Source organism: Heteronotia binoei, chromosome 13, assembly GCF_032191835.1.
Source record: "Heteronotia binoei isolate CCM8104 ecotype False Entrance Well chromosome 13, APGP_CSIRO_Hbin_v1, whole genome shotgun sequence".
Taxonomy (NCBI): Eukaryota; Metazoa; Chordata; class Lepidosauria; order Squamata; family Gekkonidae; genus Heteronotia; species Heteronotia binoei.
In genome coordinates this window covers 6,110,643-6,129,160 of record NC_083235.1, presented here as the reverse complement: position 1 = coordinate 6,129,160, position 18,518 = coordinate 6,110,643, and the positions used below count along the sequence as shown (strand labels likewise).

Sequence of the window (18,518 nt, the reverse complement as noted above, 5' to 3'; positions counted from 1 at the left end):
ACTCTGTGTCACATAAGAACATAAGAGAAGCCATGTTGGATCAGGCCAATGGCCCATCCAGTCCAACACTCTGGGTCACATAAGAACATAAGAGAAGCCATGTTGGATCAGGCCAATGGCCCATCCAGTCCAACACTCTGTGTCACATAAGAACATAAGAGAAGCCATGTTGGATCAGGCCAGTGGCCCCTCCAGTCCAACACTCTGGGTCACATAAGAACATAAGAGAAGCCATGTTGGATCAGGCCAGTGGCCCCTCCAGTCCAACACTCTGTGTCACATGAGAACATAAGAGAAGCCATGTTGGATTAGGCCAATGGCCCTTCCAGTCCAACACTCTGTGTCACAGAAGAACATAAGAGGAGCCATGTTGGACCAGGCCAATGGCCCATCCAGTCCAACACTCTGTGTCACACATTGGCCAAAAAACCCCAGGTGTCATCAGGAGGTCCATCAGTGGGGCTAGGACACTAGAAGACCTCCCACTGTGCCCCCCCAAGCACCAAGAACACAGAGCATCACTGCCCCAGACATAAGAACCTAAGAGAAGGCATGTTGGATCAGACGAGTGGCCCATCCAGTCCAACACTCTGTGTCACACAGTGGCCAAAAAAAACAGGCACTATCAGGAGATCCAGACCCCAACCTCTAATTCTTTTAATCTGCTAAAACCATTTTTGCCATTTTGCATACTAGCTCACTGTCCACTCTCTATATAGATAGGACTGCTAATTCCATCCCGCACTACTGCCCGTCGAAGTGTGCTTTTAGCACACATAAGCTTACATTCCCAATAAAACTTGGTTGGTTTTAAGAGGGCAACCAGACTCCACCTTTGTTCTGTTGCTTCAGACCAAGACGGCTGCCCACCTGGATGCCAGGAGCTCCTGAAGTAGAAATTTTGCTCACAAGATTCCATGGCTTAGAGCAAGGGTGTCAAACTCTTTTGTTACAGGGGCTGGATCTGACATAAAAGAGACTTTGTCGGGCTGTGTCGTGCCAAGCCATGTGTATACCTATTTAAGATAAAAGCCGACAAACACAACTAAAAGATTTTTTAGAAATCACTTAAATTAAAACATGCTTAAAACAGCACTAGTTGGTCTTAAAGGTGCTTTCTTTGTATCTCTGCCATGGGATCCAGGGAACTGGGCAAAGGAAGCTCTGGCTCTTTCTTTCCTTCCCCAGGGGACCAGGGGGGGGAGGAGCTTCAACCAATGGAGAAAATCGAAGAGGGGGAGGAGCCTCAACCAATGGAGAAAATCGAAGAGGGGGAGGAGCCTCGACCAATGGAGAAAATCTAGGTTTTCCTCTGTAGCTCCTGTGCAATTGAGCAAGGCTTGCAAAGCAAGCTGAGATGCAGAAGGAAGTAATTTAGAGGGAGACGGAAGCAAAAAATAGCCAGTTGCTCGGGGCCCTGATATGCCCCCCCCGGGCTGCATGTTTGACACCCCTGGCTTAGAGTGAGCACTGTGTGTGACTGAAGGTGACCCGCGACAACTGATCAGTGGCTGGCTCTGTCTCCTATGACAGCTGTTCTGAGGCAGCCACTTTGTGTCCAAACTCCTAAGGTGGCTCAGTGGTAGAGCAACTGCTTGGGAAGCAGAAGGTCCCAGGTTCAATCCCTGGCATCTCCAAAAAAGGGTCCAGGCAAACAGGTGTGAAAAACCTCAGCTTGAGACCCTGGAGAGCCGCTGCCAGTCTGAGAAGACAATACTGACTTTGATGGACCAAAGGTCTGATTCGGTATAAGGCAGCTTCATATGTTCATATGTTCAAGTTCCAAAAAAGCTGAGGACCTCCAGAGCTCAGGAAGAACTCGTGTGCCCCCAAATCCTCTCCAGGCCAGAGAAATGCCAGGAGCTGTTCCAGACCCAGGTGACACTTAATCAGAATTTCCCAAAGGGAGTTTAGAACCCAGCACCAAGGAGATCAGTTGGTTTAGAACAGATAAAAGGGTGATTAACATGTGGAATTCTCTGCCACAGGAGGTGGCGGCGGCTACTAGCATAGCCAGCTTCAAGAGGGGATCGGATCAACATCTGGAGCAGAGGCCCATCAGTGGCTATTAGCCACAGAGTACTGTTGGAACTCTCTGTCTGGGGCAGTGATGCTCTAATAATAATAATAATAATAATAAATTTTTATTTATACCCCGCCCTCCCCGCCAAAGCAGGCTCAGGGCGTATTCTTGGTGCTTGGGGGGGGGGGGCGAAGTGGGAGGGCTTCTAGTGCCTTGGCCCCACTGGTGGACTTATGTCTGGGGCAGTGAAGCTCTGTCTTCTTGGTGCTTGGGAGGGGCAACAGTGGGAGGGCTTCTAGTGTCCTGGCCCCACTGATGGACCTCCTGATGGCACCTGGGGTTTGGCCAGTTTGTGACACAAAAGTGTTGGACTAGATGGCCCAACATGGCTTTTCTTACGTTCTTAACTTCCGGCTGCCAGACAATCTTAGGATCTCCTGGCTGTACTATCCACACTGCCATACGATTCCTATTATCGTATGTCCTTATGTCAACCCAGCGCCAAGGAGACTCACAGAAGGATCCATTTTGCTAATTGTGTCCTGCAGCATCTGCACGTCTTTCACGTCAAAGCACTTCTGGAGTTCCTGGGGGGAGAAAGAGAAACGGTCATCATCAGCGGCAATCTAGCAAAGGACGAGCAATCCGTCCTCGGCATCAGAATTCAGTACTCGGTTACAACGAAGGCCTGGAGCTACAGAGCCATTCGAGAGCGCTACTAGGAGACTGCAAGTACGCCCGCTGCATCAGTATCTTTGCAAATGACTTTCCTCTTGTCCAATCTGGGCAGCCCAAATACAGAGTTAAGAGAAGCCTCTTTCAACAACCAAAATGTTAAGTGCATATGGTGGGATGGGGGAAGGAAGCGAGCTAATACAGCTCTCTCCCCCCCCCCCCCCCAAAAAAAAGAGGCTTTATTCCATCTTCATTTAGCCTGAAAGACAACTCCCTAACCTTGACTTGGGAGGATCTGCCCGCACGGATCAACATCCACAGTAACACTGAAGCTAGACTACTGTAAAACGCTCTACGTGGCGTAGCCCTTGACGTCAACTAGGAGACTCTGGCTGACACAGAACGCAGCAAATCAGTTGACTATCGAGAGCTAGGTGAATGACACATATTATCACCCACTCTGTAGTCAATTCACTGGCTGCTCGTGACCAGGCTTATGTTATTTAATAGAATAATTTCCACCCATCTTTCTGCCCCTGTGAGGGCCACCAATTCAAAGTTCAGTTCAAGGTACCAGTTCTAGTCTATTCCACTGCCAGTTTCTGTATTATCTGGCTCTTATTGCATTCCTTGCTATGTATGAAACTCCTTCTTCTTAATGCATTGTTCATGACACACACTATGTAATACTTCCTGTCACGTAGCCGGGCCTAACAGGGCCACCAGTAAGGGTCTGTATGGAGGGCCCAGAGCAAACAACCACCCTTGTCTCTTCCTTATTAAGAAATATCTCTTAACTGTGACCAAGGAGACGTGAGAACCCAGGCAGGATAAGAACATATGAAGCTGCCTTCTACTGAATCAGACCCTGGGTCCATCAAAGTCAGTCTTGTCGACTCAGACGGGCAGCGGCTCTCCAGGGTCTCAAGCTGAGGTTTTCACATCTATTTGCCTGGACCCTTTTAGTTGGAGATGCCGGGGATTGAACCTGGGACCTTCTGTTTACCAAGTAGATGCTCTACCACTGAGCCACCGTCCCTCCCATTAAGATGATTTTTTTGGGGTCTTTTGATCATATGAACATATGAAGCTGCCTTCTACTGAATCAGACCCTCTTTGGTCCATCAAAGTCAGTCTTGTCTACTCAGACCGGCAGCGGCTCTCCAGGGTCTCAAGCTGAGGTTTTTCACGTCTATTTGCCTGGACCCTTTTTAGTTGGAGGTGCCGGGGATTGAACCTGGGACCTTCTGCTTACCCAGCAGATGCTCTGCCGCTGAGCCACAGCCCCGTTCATGGCTCTCCAGGGCCTCAAGCTGAGGTTTTTCATGTCTACTTGCCTGGACCCTTTTCTGGAGATGCCAGGGATTGAACTGGGGACCTTCCGCTTCCCAAGCAGATGCTCTACCACTGAGCCACCGTCCCCAACAACAACAGTTAACTTATGGGGCTCAAATAATAAGTGGGTGACAAAGATTTAGTGCTAAAGGGAATCTGAGAACGGTAAAGGTTGGTGCAAAGAAACAAAAGCCCTGACGCAATTAACTGTGCAGTCCCTACTCTACTAACCAACACTCACCCCTTGCCTTGGGTGAGGGATCTTTCCCCTGCTTCAAGCTCTCCAGGCCACAGCCTACCTCCAGCTCAGCCTTCCAGGGAAAGAACACCCCCTAAACTACTAACCAGCACTCACCCCTTCCCGTGGATGAGGGATCTTTCCCCTGCTATAAGCTCTCCAGGCCACAGCCTGCCTCCAGCTCAGCCTTCCAGGAAAAAACCACCTCATGCCTGGGCTTGGCCCTTTTATATTCTCCTCCCAGGCCCCACCCCCTCTCTGGGCCAGTTTCCCTCCAAAACCCTTGCCCCCCCCCAATCAGAGGGGATCCTGGGAAATGTAGGCTTTTCCCAATCCTAGGCAAGCTTCCTTGGGGCCTGTAGGCCTCACTAGGCCCAGGATTGTGACACTTCCTAAGGACTAGCCTAATCTCCCCAGAACTCAGAAGCTAAGTAATGTCGGCCCTGGTTAGTATTTGAATGGGAGACTGCCAAGGAAGTCCAGGGTTGCTATGCAGAGGCAGGCAATCGCAAACCACCTCAATTTGACTCTGACCTGGATGGCCCATGCTTAGCCCTCTCTCGTCAGATTTTGGAAGCTATGCAGGGTTGGTCCAGGTTAATACTTGGATGGGAGACCACTAAAGAAGTCCAAGGTTGCTATGCAGGCAATGGCAAACCACTTCTGTTTGTCTTGGCATGCAGAAGGTCCCAGGTTCAATCCCCAGATTTCCAGATGACCCATGCTTAGCCCTCTCTTGTCACATTTTGGAAGCTATGCAGGGTTGGTCCTGTTTAATACCGACGGGAGACCACCTAAGAAGTCCAGGGTTGCTACGCAGAGGCAAGCAATGGAAACCACCTCTGTTTGTCCCTTACTTTGACCTGGGTGGCCCATGCTTAGCCCTCTCTCGTCAGATTTTGGAAGCTATGCAGGGTTAATCCTGGTTAATACTTGGATGGGAGACCACCAGAGAACACCAGGGTTGCTACGCAGAGGCAGGCAATCGCAAACCACCTCAATTTGACTCTTACTTTGACCTGGGTGGCCCATGCTTAGCCTCTCTCGTCAGATCTTGGAAGCTAAGCAGGGTTGGTCCTGCTTAGTATTTGGATGGGAGACCACCAAGGAAGTCCAAGGTCGCGACGCAGAGGCAGGCAAGGGCCAACCACCTCTGTTCGTCTCTTGCCTTGACCTGGATGGCCCAGGCTAGTCCAGTCTAGTCAGATCTCAGAAGCTAAGCAGGGTCAGCCCTGGTTAGTACCTGGATGGGAGGCCACCGAGGAAGTCCAGGGTCGCTATGCAGAGGCAGGCAATGGCAAAACACCTCTTTTCAGCTCTTGCCTTGACCTGGATGGCCCAGGCTGGACTTGATCTTGGAAGCTAAGTGGGGATAGCCCTGGTTAGCACTTGGATGGGAGACCACCGAGGAAGTCCAAGGTTGCTACGCAGAGGCAGGCAATGGCAAAACCACCTCTGTTTCTCTCTTGCCTTGACCTGGATGGCTCAGGCTAGGCTGATCTCATCGTATCTCAGAAGCTAAGCAACATCAACCCTGGTTAGGCCTTGAATTCAGCAGGAGCTCACAGGAGCACAGCTCCTGAACCTTTCCGGCAGCCTTCCCCTCCTCCCCACTTACCTTGTCCATTGAATGGTAGGTGCAGCTGCATAACAATCCCTGAATTATGAGAGGGGGCAACCAGCCAACCACCAGGAGCTTTGCCACACCCCCAGCAGCCCTCATTAACCCCTGGAGAACTCCACACCACCCTTTCTCCACTTCTGATGTCATTTTGGGCAGGAGGTGCCTTGCTGAGCTTTTGGCTGTGGAGGAGGTGAGCCCCAGGTGAGCGAGGCCTGCTTGGGCTGGCTGGATCTCTAGCTAGCCCAAGCAGGCCTTGCTCTCCCGGGGCTCTCCTTTCTTGCATCGGGTTGCTTTTGGCTGCTGGGGAGGGGCGGGGCGGCATATGCTAATTAGTTATGCTACTGAGCCCCGCCCCCCATTTTTCTACAAAATGACCCTTGGTCCCTCGGCTGTGAAAAACTGTGATGGGGTCACTGACGGCCCCAGAAGCTCCACGGCATTGTTGGTTGGAGGCCTCGTGCTATCGGACGGCACTGTCTCACCCTGTGCAACCGCGCCTGCTGACTGCATCACCTGTACGGGTGAGCATACGGCCGGTGCTCCACGACCTGCCCTGGCGGCCCACAGAGCACCGGATCCGCTTCAAGGCGTTAGTTTTGACTTTCAAAGCCTTACGCGGCCTGGGACCAACGTACCTGCGGGACCGTCTCTTTCCATATATGCCTCGGAGGTCGCTTCGTTCAGCCTCTCAAGATAAGCTGACTGTCCCCAGCCCGAGAGATGCCCGTCTTGCCTCTACCAGGGTCAGGTCCTTCTCGGTCCTGACCCCGACCTGGTGGAATCAGCTCCCGATGGAGATCCGGGCCCTACCTGGCTTGCTGGCCTTTTGTAGGGCCTGAAAAACGGAGCTCTTTCGCCAGGTTTTCGGGTGAAGGACAATGGCAGCACAATACACAAAACATAAATACACCAAAAAATATTGTGCAAATCACACTATGAAATACCTTGTACAAATTATATTCTAGTGTGTAGAAACATACAAAAATTGTCATATATTCAAAAACATTTTTGCAACACAAAAGGCTCAAATGTATTATTTCAGGGAGGACCCCACAAAGTCGCTTATTTTCACAAAGAGAGATTGAAATGGGCGTATGGGAGAAACTTGGCGGTGAATTTCAGTTGGCTTACGAGGAAGCTCCAGGAGCAGCGGAACGCAATTAAAAACCGGCGGTTGCGTGAAGGCGAGGATTTTCCCTTCGGAAGCCGACAAGCAACGGAGGGACTCCTGTGGAACTTTGTTTTTGAGTCGTAGTACTCTCTTTGTGAAAATAAGAGACTTTGCGGGGTCCTCCCTGAAATAATACATTTGAGACTTTTGCGTTGCTAAAATGTTTTGAACATATGACAATTTTTGTATGTTTCTACACAATATAATATAATTTGTACAAGGTATTTCATAGCGTGATCTGCACAATATTTTTTGGTATATTTGTAGGTTTTCGGGTGAGGCTACGGGCATCTACCCGTTAGATCGGCCTCCCCTACTGTACTATCTTACTGCGCCGATCTGCTGCACTGCCCTGCCACACCGTCTCCATCGTTCTGTTCGGCTGGATTCTCCCGTCGTACCGAATATTGTAAATGGTTTTGATTGTTATGTTGTTGCGATTTTATCGTGGTTTTCTCGTTTTGTCGTACTCCGCTCTGAGCCCTGCGGGGAATGGGCGAACCATAAACAAACCAATAATAATAACAATAATATCAGGAGCTTCAGCGTAACAGGCAGGCGAAAAAGACACAAGTGTGTTCTTGATGGAGCAAGACAGGCAGCCGCTCAGCCGGGACTTACAGAGGGCAGTGACTCATACACTTCCACGGGGTCCAAGCCGCCGGGCCCCAGCCGCTTCTGCTGCTCCTCCTCCTCGTATTCTTTGAGGGCCTTCTCGATGCGGGCCTGGGCGCGGCCCCGCACCCGCTCTTTGAAGGCCTCCAGCTCCTCGGTGAAGCCCTCCATGTACTGCTGGTCAGCGGTCTGGACGGAAGAAGGAGAAGAGAAAGAGGAGGAGGGGATTGGATCGATACCTTGCCCTTCGCTCGGAGTCTCATGGCGGCTTTCAATCACGTAAGAACGTAAGAGAAGCCATGCCGGATCAGGCCAGTGGCCCATCCAGTCCAACACTCTGTGTCACATAAGAACATAAGAGAAGCCATGCTGGATCAGGCCAGTGGCCCATCCAGTCCAACACTCTGTGTCACGTAAGGACGTAAGAGAAGCCATGTTGGATCAGGCCAGTGGCCCATCCAGTCCAACACTCTTCTGTCACACAGTGGCCAAAAAACCCCAGGGGCCATCAGGAGGTCCCCCAGTGGGGCCAGGACACTAGAAGCCCTCCCACTGTGCCTCCCACCAAGCACCAAGAATACAGAGCATCACTGCCCTGGACATAAGAACATAAAAGAAGCTATGTTGCATCAGGCCAGTGGCCCATACAGTCCAACACTCTGTGTCACAAAGTGGCCAAAAAAACTAGGCGCCATCAGAAGGTCCATCAGTGGGGTCAGGACATCAGAAGCCCTCCCACTGTTGCCCCTTCCTTCCCTTCCTCCCCCCACAACAGACACCCTGTGAGGCAGGTGGGGCTGAGAGAGCTCTGAGTGAACTGTGCCTGGCCCAAGGTTACCCAGCTGGCTGCATGTGGAGGAGGAGTGGGGAAACAAAACTGGCTCTCCCAGATTAGACTGCTCTTAACCACTGCGCCCAAATGGCTCTGGAAGGAAGATGACGATATTGGATTTATATCTTGCCCTTCCGCTCTGAATCTCAGAGGGGCCTACAATCTCCTTTCCCTTCCCCCCCCCCCCACAGCAGACACCCTGTGAGGTAGGTGGGGCTGAGAGAGCTCTGCAAGAAGCTGCCCTTTCAAGGACAACCTCTTCCAGAGCTCTGGCTGAGCCAAGGCCATTCCAGCAGGTGCAAGTGGAGGAGTGGGGAATCAAACCCGGTTCTCCCAGATAAGAGAGCTCTGGCTGACCCAAGGCCATTCCAGCAGCTGCAAGTGGAGGAGTGGGGAATCAAACCCGGTTCTCCCAGATAAGAGAGCTCTGGCTGACCCAAGGCCATTCCAGCAGGTTCAAGTGGAGGAGGGGGGAATCAAATCCGGTTCTCCAAGATAAGAGAGCAATGGCTGACCCAAGGCCATTCCAGCAGCTGCAAGTGGAGGAGTGGGGAATCAAACCCGGTCCTCCCAGATAAGAGTCTGTGCACTTCACCACAACACCAAACTGGCTCTCTGGAAGAATGAGGAGGAGGCGATAATCAGGAAATACAGAGGGTGACATTTAAAGAAGGTCTTGAGCTGGATGGCCCAGGCTAGCCTAATCTTGTCAGATCTCAGAAGCTAAGCAGGATCATCTCTTGTAGGCATTTGGATGGGAGACCGTCAAGGAAGTCCAGGGTTGCTACGCAGAGGCAGGCAATGGCAAACCACCTGTTAGTCACTTGCCCTGATCTGGATGGCCCAGGCTAGCCTGATTGTGTCAGATCTCAGAAGTTAAGCAGGGTCAGCCTTGGTTCGCGTCTGGATGGGAGGCCACCAAGGAAGTCCAGGGTTGCTGCGCAGAGGCAGGCAATATGAAACCTCTGCTATCTCTTGCCCTGACCTGGATGGCCCAACCACGTCATCTCTCAGAAGCTAAACGGGGTCAGTCCTGGTTAACATCTGGATGGGAGGCCACCAAGGAAGCCCAGGGTCGCTATGCAGAGGCAGGCAATGGCCAACCACCTCTGTTCCTCTCTTGCCTTGAAAATCCTATGGCCATGAGTCGGCTGCCGCTTGAGGGCACGTTCCACCACCACCATTCAAGGGAGGAAGGTTTTCCCAAACCCAGACAGGAGGCTCACCTTGATCTTTGTGAAAAATTGCCGGAAGCAGGCTCGGGGGTCAACCTTGAGGCTCTTTGCCAGCTCCAGTATGAACTGCATCACGATGGTCTGGTGGGCCACCTGCTCCATCAGGGCGTGTTTCTGAGGAAAGGGACAGAAAAAGACAGGTGAGATGTCTGAGTCACACAAACACATCTTGCACCTCCTCAACAACATGTTTGGCTAGACAGAGGTACATTTCACACAAGGGAATGTACTCCTAAAGATGTGGAACTCTGGGAATTGGAAAACTAGGAGGAAGATCTACATGTGCGTGTCCCCCTCCCCCCTTTCCAGTCTGTCTGGAAGAGAAAAAAACATAGAATTCATCGTTGCAGGAAGTGGTGGCAGCTACAAGCATAGCCAGCTTCAAGGGGGGATCAGAGAAACATCTGGAGCAGGGGTCCATCAGCGGCTGTTAGCCACAAGGAATAGATGGAAGACTGCCTGAGCCAGTGATGTTCTGTATTCTTGGTGTTGGGGGGGAGCAAGAGTGGGAGGGGTTCTGGAGTTCTGGTCCTGCTGGTGGACCTCCTCCTGATGGCCTCTGGGTTTTAGCCACTGTGTGACACAGACTGTTGGACTGGACAGGACATTATGTTCTTATGTCTGAGGCCATGATGCTTGGGGGGGGGCATCAGTGGAAGGGCTTCTGAAGTTCTGGTCCCATTGATGGACCTCCTGATGACTCCTGGATTTTGGCCACTGTGTGACACACAGAGTTGGACTGGATGGGCCACTGGCCTGACCCAACACGGCTTCTCTGATCTTCTAACTTCATAAGAACATAAGAGAAGCCATGTTGGATCAGGCCAGTGGCCCATCCAGTCCAACACTCTGTGTCACATAAGAGAAGCCATGTTGGATCAGGCCAATGGCCCATCCAGTCCAACATTCTGTGTCACACAGTGGCCAATTTTTTTTGAACATCTGGATGAGAGACCACCAAGTGAATTCCAAATGTTAATCACCCTCTGGGTGAAGAAGGACTTCCTTTCATCCGTTTTAACCTGACTGCTATGTAATTTCATTGAATGCCCACGAGTTCTTGTATTGTGAGAAAGGGAGAAAAGGACTTCTTTCTCTACTTTCTCCATCCCTTGCATTATCTTGTAAACCCCTCTCATGTCACCCCGCAGCTGACGTTTCTCCAATCATTCTAGTTGCCCTTTTCTGCACTTTTTCAAATGCTGTAATATCCTTTTTGCGGTGCGGTAACCAGAATTGCGCACAGTATTCCAAATGAGACCATACCATCGATTTATACAGGGGCATTATGATACTGGCTGATTTGTTTTCAATTCCCTTCCTAATAATTCCCAGCAGGGCGTTGGCCTTTTCTATTGCAATCGCACACTGTCTTGACATTTTCAGTGAGTTATCTACCACGACCCCAAGATCTCTCTCTTGGTCAGTCTCTGCCAATTCACACCCCATCAACTTGTATTTGTAGCTGGGATTCTTGGCCCCAATGTGCATTACTTTGCACTTGGCCACAATGAACCTCATCTGCCACGTTGACGCCCACTCACCCAGCCTCAACAGATCCCTTTGGAGTTCCTTACAATCCTCTCTGGTTCTCACCACCCTGAACAATTTAGTGTCATCTGCAAACGTGGCCACTTCACTGCTCACTCCCAACTCCAAATCATTTATGAACAAGTTAAAGAGCATGGGACCCAGTACCGAGCCCTGCGGCACCCCACTGCTTACCTTCCTCCATTGTGAAGACTGCCCATTTACACTCACTCTCTGCTTCCTATTAATCATCCAGTTTTTGATCCACAAGAGGACCTGTCCTCTCGAGCTTTCTAAGGAACTTTTGATGAGGAACTTTATCAAAAGCTTTCTGGAAGTCAAGGTAAACAACATCTATCGGGTCTCCTTTGTCCACATGTTTGTTCACCCCCTCAAAGAAATGCAACAGGTTAGTGAGGCAAGATCTTCCCTTACAGAACCCATGCTGAGTCTTCCTCAATAACCCGTGTTCATCAATGTGCCTACTCATTCTGTCCTTGATAATGGTTTCTACCAACTTTCCCGGTATTGAAGTCAGACTGACTGGCCTGTAATTTCCCGAATCTCCTTTGGAACCCTTTTTAAGGATGGGGATGACATTTGCTACCTTCCAGTCCTCAGGAACGGAGGCAGATTTCAATGAAAGATTACATATTTTTGTCAGAAGATCCACAAGTTCAACTTTGAGTTCTTTCAGAACTCTCGGATGTATGCCATCTGGACCTGGTGACTTATTAGTTTTTAATTCGCTTATCAGTTGTAGGACCTCCTCTTTTGTCACCTCAATCTGACTCAGGTCTTTCAACACCCCTTCCAAAATTAGTGGTTCTGGAGCAGGCAAACACTTCTCGTCTTCCACAGTGAAGACGGAGGCAAAAAATGCATTCAGCTTCTCAGCCATTTCCCTATCCTCCTTCAGTAATCCTTTTACCCCTTGGTCATCCAAAGGCCCACTGCCTCCCTGGCTGGTTTCCTGCTTCTCATATATTTGAAGAAATTTTTATTGTTGGTTTTATGTTTTTTGCAATATTCTCCTCATAGTCCCTTTTTGCCTGCCTGATCACAGTCTTGCATTTGATTTGCCACAGCCTGTGTTCCCTTTTATTAATCTCACTCGGACTAGCTTTCCACCTCTTAAAGGAGTCCTTCTTACCTATTACAGCTTCCATTACTTTGTTTGTTAACCATGCAGGCCTTTTCTTATACCTGTTTGTGCTTTTTCTAACTTGTGGTATATATTTTATCTGAGCTTCTAGGATTGTAGTTTTAAATAGCCTCCAAGCTTCCCCAAGGGTTTTGCCTGTATTTACCTTTCCTTTCAGTTTCCTCTTCACATGCCTCCCCATCTCAGAGAATTTGCCCATTTCAAAGTTAAACGTAGTTGTGCCAGTCTTTTATACAAATGGTGAAATCAATATGGTCACTGCTCCCAAGCGGTGCGATCACTTTTACATCTCTCACCAAGTCTTGGGCATTACTTAGGACCAAATCCAGGATCGCCCCACCCCTGGTAGGTTCTGAGACCATCTGCTTCATAGCACAGTCATTGAGAGCATCAAGAAACTCAATCTCTTAACTTCTAGAAAGTTCCCATCTCCACAAACCCCTAAAATCATTCTACGCCACTGTCTCTCTTCTCAGCTTCTCATTCCTGAGACTGTGGGCACGGGAGTCCGGCTGGCCCAGAGCAACAACAAACGGTCCGATTGCCGCTGTCTCCTCCCACCCCCCCTTCCAGCTCTGAAAACCAAGCCAAGCTTCATTCCTGCCTGTCAACAAATCCCCGAGGCCGTCCTCTGAAGGTGGCCCCTTCCTTGAAGCAGACAGGCGGTTGCAAGACGGCGCCGACTGACTCGGCGGGACTCAACTGCTACCGACAACACGCGACAACAGCTGAAATAATCCCAGCGGCAGGGGAAACCAAAGCTCTGAAGCAGAGGCCGGCAGCTTGTTCTGGGCAGGAGTTATGAGGACCATCCATCCGCCCAGCGACTGCTGCAAGAGCCCAAGGTCCACTCTGCCTAGGAAGCGGGGCTGCTAGTGATTTTTATCAGCCGTCTAATGCTGCCAGGGCTAGCTTTATCTTGGCGGATATCTCAGAAGGTATCTCAGATATCTCAGAAGCCTAGCAGGATCGGCCCTGGTTTAGTACTTGGATAGGAGACCACCAAGGTTGCTATGCAGAGGCAAGCAAAAGCAAACCACCTTTGTTTCACTCTTGCTTTGACCTGGATGGCCCACGGGAGCCTGATTTTACAGGATCCTGGAAGCTAAGCGGGGTCAGCCCTGGTGGGTACCTGGATGGGAGACCACCACGGAAATCCAGGGTTGCTACGCAGAGGCAGGAAATGGCCAACCAACACTGTTAATCTCTTTCCTTGACTTGAATGGCCCAAGCTAGCCCAGTCTGCTCAATCGCAGAAGCTGAGCAAGGTCGATCCTGGTTACTACTTGGATGGGAGACCACCACCAAAGTCCAGGGTTGCTACGCAGAGGCAGGAGATGGCCAACCAACACTGTTAATCTCTTTCCTTGACTTGAATGGCCTAAGCTAGCCCAGCCTCATCAGCTCTTGGAAGCTAAGCAGGGTCAGCCCTGGTGAGCATTCGAATGGGAGACCACCAAGGAGGTCCAGGGTTGCCATGCAGAGGCAAGCAACGGCAAGCTACCTCTGAACATCTCTTGCCCTCTCTGCCTACGAAGTGGGGCTGCTAGAAATTCTTATCAACCATCTAATGTTGCCAGGGCTAGCTTGATCTTGGCAGATCTCAAAAGCTAAGCAGGGTTGGTCCTGGTTAGTACTTCGGATGGGAGACCACCAAGGAAGTCCAGGGTCGCTACGCAGAGGCAGGCAAGGGCCAACCACCTCTGTTCGTCTCTTGCCTTGCCTTGGATGGCCCACGCTAGCCCGATCTCAACAGATCTCAGAAGCTAAACAGGGTCAGCCCTGGTTAGTGCCTGGATGGGAGACCAGCAAGGAAGTCCCAGGTTGCTGTGCAGAGGCAGGCAAGGGCAAATCTCCTCTGTTCATTTCTTGTCCTGACCTGGATAATCCAGGCTAGCCCAGTCTCATCAGTTCTTGGAAGCTAAGCAAAGGTGGACCTGGTTAGCACTGGAGACCACCAAGGTTAGCACTGGAGACTACCAAGGAAGTCCAAGGTCATCAAGTGGAAGCAGGCAATGGCAAGCTACCCTCTGAATATCTCTTGCTTTGAAAACACCACGAAGGGTTGCCGTAAGCCATAAGGTGGGTTTCCAAATCCCAGAAACTTAAATAAATATGGGGGAGATACTCTGACACAGGGGTGTCAAACATACGGCCTAGGGGCCGCATCCGGCCCCTGGAGGGCTCCTATCAGGCCCCCAAGCAACTGGCTGTCATCTGCTTCCTTCTCCCTCTCTCTTGCTTCTTTCTGCATCTCAGCTTGCTTTGCCAGGCTCTCTCAATCGCACAGCAGAGCTCCAGAGCAAAATCTCAATTTTCTCTGTTGGCTGAGGCTCCTCCCCCTTCTTGGGGGAGAGCGGTCCCGGAGGCACTCACTAGTGTGTGGAGTGCCACAAGGGGCAGTCATCTCTCCGATGTTGTTTAACATCTATATGCGCCCCCTTGCCCAGATTGCCCGGAGGTTTGGGCTTGGGTGCCATCAATATGCAGATGACACCCAGCTCTATCTACTAATGGATGGCCGACCTGACTGCGTCCCAGAAAACCTGGACCTTGCATTGCAGGCCGTGGCTGGCTGGCTCAGGCTGAGTGGGCTGAAGTTGAATCCGGCGAAGACGGCGGTCCTTTGTTTGGGTCGCGGTGCCCCGGGAGGGGAAATTCCCTTGCCAGCTCTTGACGGTGTGCCACTGAAAGTGGCCCACAGAGTCAGGAGCTTGGGGGTTCTTCTGGAGCCTTCACTATCTATGGAGGCACAGATAGCGGCCACTGCTAAGTCCGTGTTTTTTCATCTTCGGCGGGCAAAGCTGTTGGCCCCCTTCCTGGAGTGCCGGGACCTGGCTACGGTGATCCATGCTATGGTCACCTCCAGACTGGATTACTGCAACGCCCTCTACATGGGGCTGCCCTTGTGCCGAACTCGGCGGTTGCAGCTGGTGCAGAACGCGGCGGCTAGGCTGCTATTGGGGCTTCCAAGATGGGAGCACATACGGCCAGGGCTGCGCGAACTGCACTGGCTGCCAGTGGTCTACCGAGTTCGTTACAAGGCGCTGGTCATGACCTTCAAAGCCCTATATGGCCGAGGGCCTGTCTACCTGAGGGACCGTCTCTCCCCATATGAGCCCCAGAGAGCACTGAGGTCAGCTGGTAAGCACCAGCTGAATATCCCTAGGCCAAGGGAGGCCAGATTAAAGACCACCCGGGATCAGGCCTTCTCCGTTGCGGCCCCACTACTCTGGAACCAACTCCCGGAGGAGGTACGGGCCCTGCGATGTGTAAATCAATTTCGCAGGGCCTGTAAGACATACCTCTTCAAAATAGCCTTCGCCCATACCGAGCTAAGATAATGTCGCTGTGTATGTTTCTTCTCTTCTACTGAATTAAGATCTATTAGCACCTTAATGTTAATTTTAATGTAACTGCATATTAATTTTACTGTTTTATGTGATTTTATTATATTGTATTGCATTCCTATGTTGTGAGCCGCCCTGAGCCTGCTTGTGCGGGGAGGGCGGGATACAAATAAAAAGTTATTATTATTATTATTCTGATCCCCTGGGAAGGGAGGGAAAGAGCCAGAGCTTCCTTTGCCCAGTTCCCCGGATCCCATGGGAGAGATACAAAGAAAGCACCTTTAAGACCAACAAGTGCCAATGTTTAGGCATGTTTTACTTTAAGGTTTTTAAAAATCTTTAGTTGTGTTTGTATGTGTCCTTTTAAAAAGTTTCTATCTCTGCTACCTAATCTTAAATAGGTACTCACACGGCCTGGCCCAACAAGGTCTCATTTGTGTCAGATCCGGCCCTCATAAGAAATGAGTTCTCGACACTCCTGCCCTGACAGATTCATCTTGCGCGAGGCAACATTTCTTAGGGAGCTTGCACACGTGCCGAATGATACAGTGGCAACACGCTTTATCAATCGATTGCAACAGGATTTTGCCATTTCGCACAGGAAAATGCAGTCACGAACTTCACCAAAAGCGGATTTTGAAAGTGCGTTATTCAAAGGATTTTCAATCCACTTCCAAGATTTGTTTGCAAGGGGACCTCGCTGTTTCACACAGCGCTTTGCCGTACTCTTCGGTTCTTTGCATCTCCCTGCAAATGGGAGTTGCAGATTTTCATGCTGGATGTAATGTGATATAATATCAAACTGACCACTAGAGAGAGCAAAACGTGTGTAGATTTCACTGCTACAGGAGGTGGTGACAGCTACAAGCACAGAGAGCTTCAAGAGGGGACTGGATCAACATCTGGAGCAGAGGTCCATCAAGGGCTATTAGCCACAGCGTATTGTTGGAACTCTCTGTCTGCGGCAAAAGATGCTCTGTCTTCTTGGTGCTTGGGTGGGGGGCACAGTGGGAGGGTATCTAGTGTCCTGGCCCCACAGGTGGACCTCCTGATGGCACCTGGGTTTTTTGGCCACTGTGTGACACAGAGTGTTGGACTGGATGGGCTATTGGCCTGATCCAACATGGCTTCTCTTATGTTCTTATGGACCTCCTGATGGCACCTGGGTTTCTGGCCACTGTGTGATACAGAGTATTGGATTGGATGGGCCATTGACCTGATCCAACATGGCTTCTCTTATGTTCTTATGTGACACAGAGTGTTGGACTGGATGGGCCATTGGCCCGATCCAACATGGCTTCTCTTATGTTCCCTTATGTGGCACGGGGGGGGGGGGGGGGGGAAACCCACCCTGAAACAACAGGAACGCATAAACAAGGAAAACAAGAATGCCGAAAAGTCCACAATAAAATCCAGCTGCAAAGTATATTAAAAGTGGGTTGAAAATACATTAGCCTGTGTGAAAATGCAATTATTAGACACACGTTTGTCTTTATCCATGTACCCATAATTAATGAACGCTTGACATTAATTAAACGACAGTCCAGTGATAACACAAAACTTGATGGGGTCCAGATAGAACACCTTTGTGTTAGCGCTTTCTGAAGCTCACCCCTCTCCCTCTCCTCTTCCACCCCCTTCGGCAAGCCAGATCCCTGATTCATCACCGTGCTTCTCACCAGCGTTCCCTCTGAATTAGTGTGAGCTAGCTCAGGTTTTTCGACTCCAGCTCACACATTTTTGTCCTAGCTCAGGAAAAATGGCCCCAGAGCACACTAATTTATGCAGCAGCTCACAACTTTAATGCCAGTAGTTCACAAAGTATGTCAAGACAGTGTGTGATTGCAATAAAAAAGGGCAACGCCATACTGGGAATTATTAGGAAGGGAATTGAAAACAAATCAGCCAGTATAATGCCCCTGTATAAATCGATGGTGCGGTCTCATTTGGAGTACTGTGTTCAATTCTGGTCACCGCACCTCAAAAAGGATATTATAGCATTGGAAAAAGTCCAGAAAAGGGCAACTAGAATGATTAAAGGGTTGGAACACTTTCCCTATGAAGAAAGGTTGAAACACTTGGGGCTCTTTAGCTTGGAGAAACGTCGACTGCGGGGTGACATGATAGAGGTTTACAAGATTATGCATGGGATGGAGAAAGCAGAGACAGAAGTACTTTTCTCCGTTTCTCACAGTACAAAAACCCGTGGGCATTCGATGAAATTGCTGAGCAGTCGGGCTAGAATGGATAAAAGGAAGTCCTTCTTCACCCAAAGGGTGATTAACATGTGGAATTCACTGCTGCAGGAGGTGGTGGTGGCTACAAGCATAGCCAGCTTCAAGAGGGGTTTAGATAAAAATATGGAGCAGAGGTCCATCAGTGGCTATTAGCCACAGTGTGTATATATATGTGTGTGTGTGTGTGTGTGTGTATATATATATAATTTTTTTGGCCACTGTGTGACACAGAGTGTCGGACTGGATGGGCCACTGGCCTGTTCTTAAAGTAGAATTTTTGCTCACAAGACTCTGCAGTTTAGAGGGAACATTGCTTCTCACTCACCTCTTCCACCTCCAGATCGATACACCAGATGACCAAGTAGTTGGCTGTCTCCTCGCACACAAGATGCGGGTTGTCAGACAGATACTTCTGGCTGTCGTCCCAGCGGCGCAGCATCCCTTTGAAACGGGAAGAAATCAGTGCCAGGTCTGTGTTGTCCTTGCAG

At 50.2% G+C, this 18,518-nt stretch overlaps 1 protein-coding gene across 1 annotated transcript in view; it reads right to left on the bottom strand.

The window, feature by feature from the left end:
* The window catches only part of CDC37 (cell division cycle 37, HSP90 cochaperone), a 172,201-nt gene that overhangs the window by 134,349 nt on the left and 19,334 nt on the right, over positions 1-18,518 (bottom strand). The window contains exons 4-7 of the mRNA XM_060253471.1: positions 18,356-18,471; positions 9,740-9,862; positions 7,688-7,870; positions 2,539-2,610 (exon numbers count right to left, since the gene is read on the bottom strand). Of these exons, the coding sequence (XP_060109454.1) occupies positions 2,539-2,610; positions 7,688-7,870; positions 9,740-9,862; positions 18,356-18,471 (494 nt within the window). The remainder of the gene's footprint in view (positions 1-2,538; positions 2,611-7,687; positions 7,871-9,739; positions 9,863-18,355; positions 18,472-18,518) is intronic.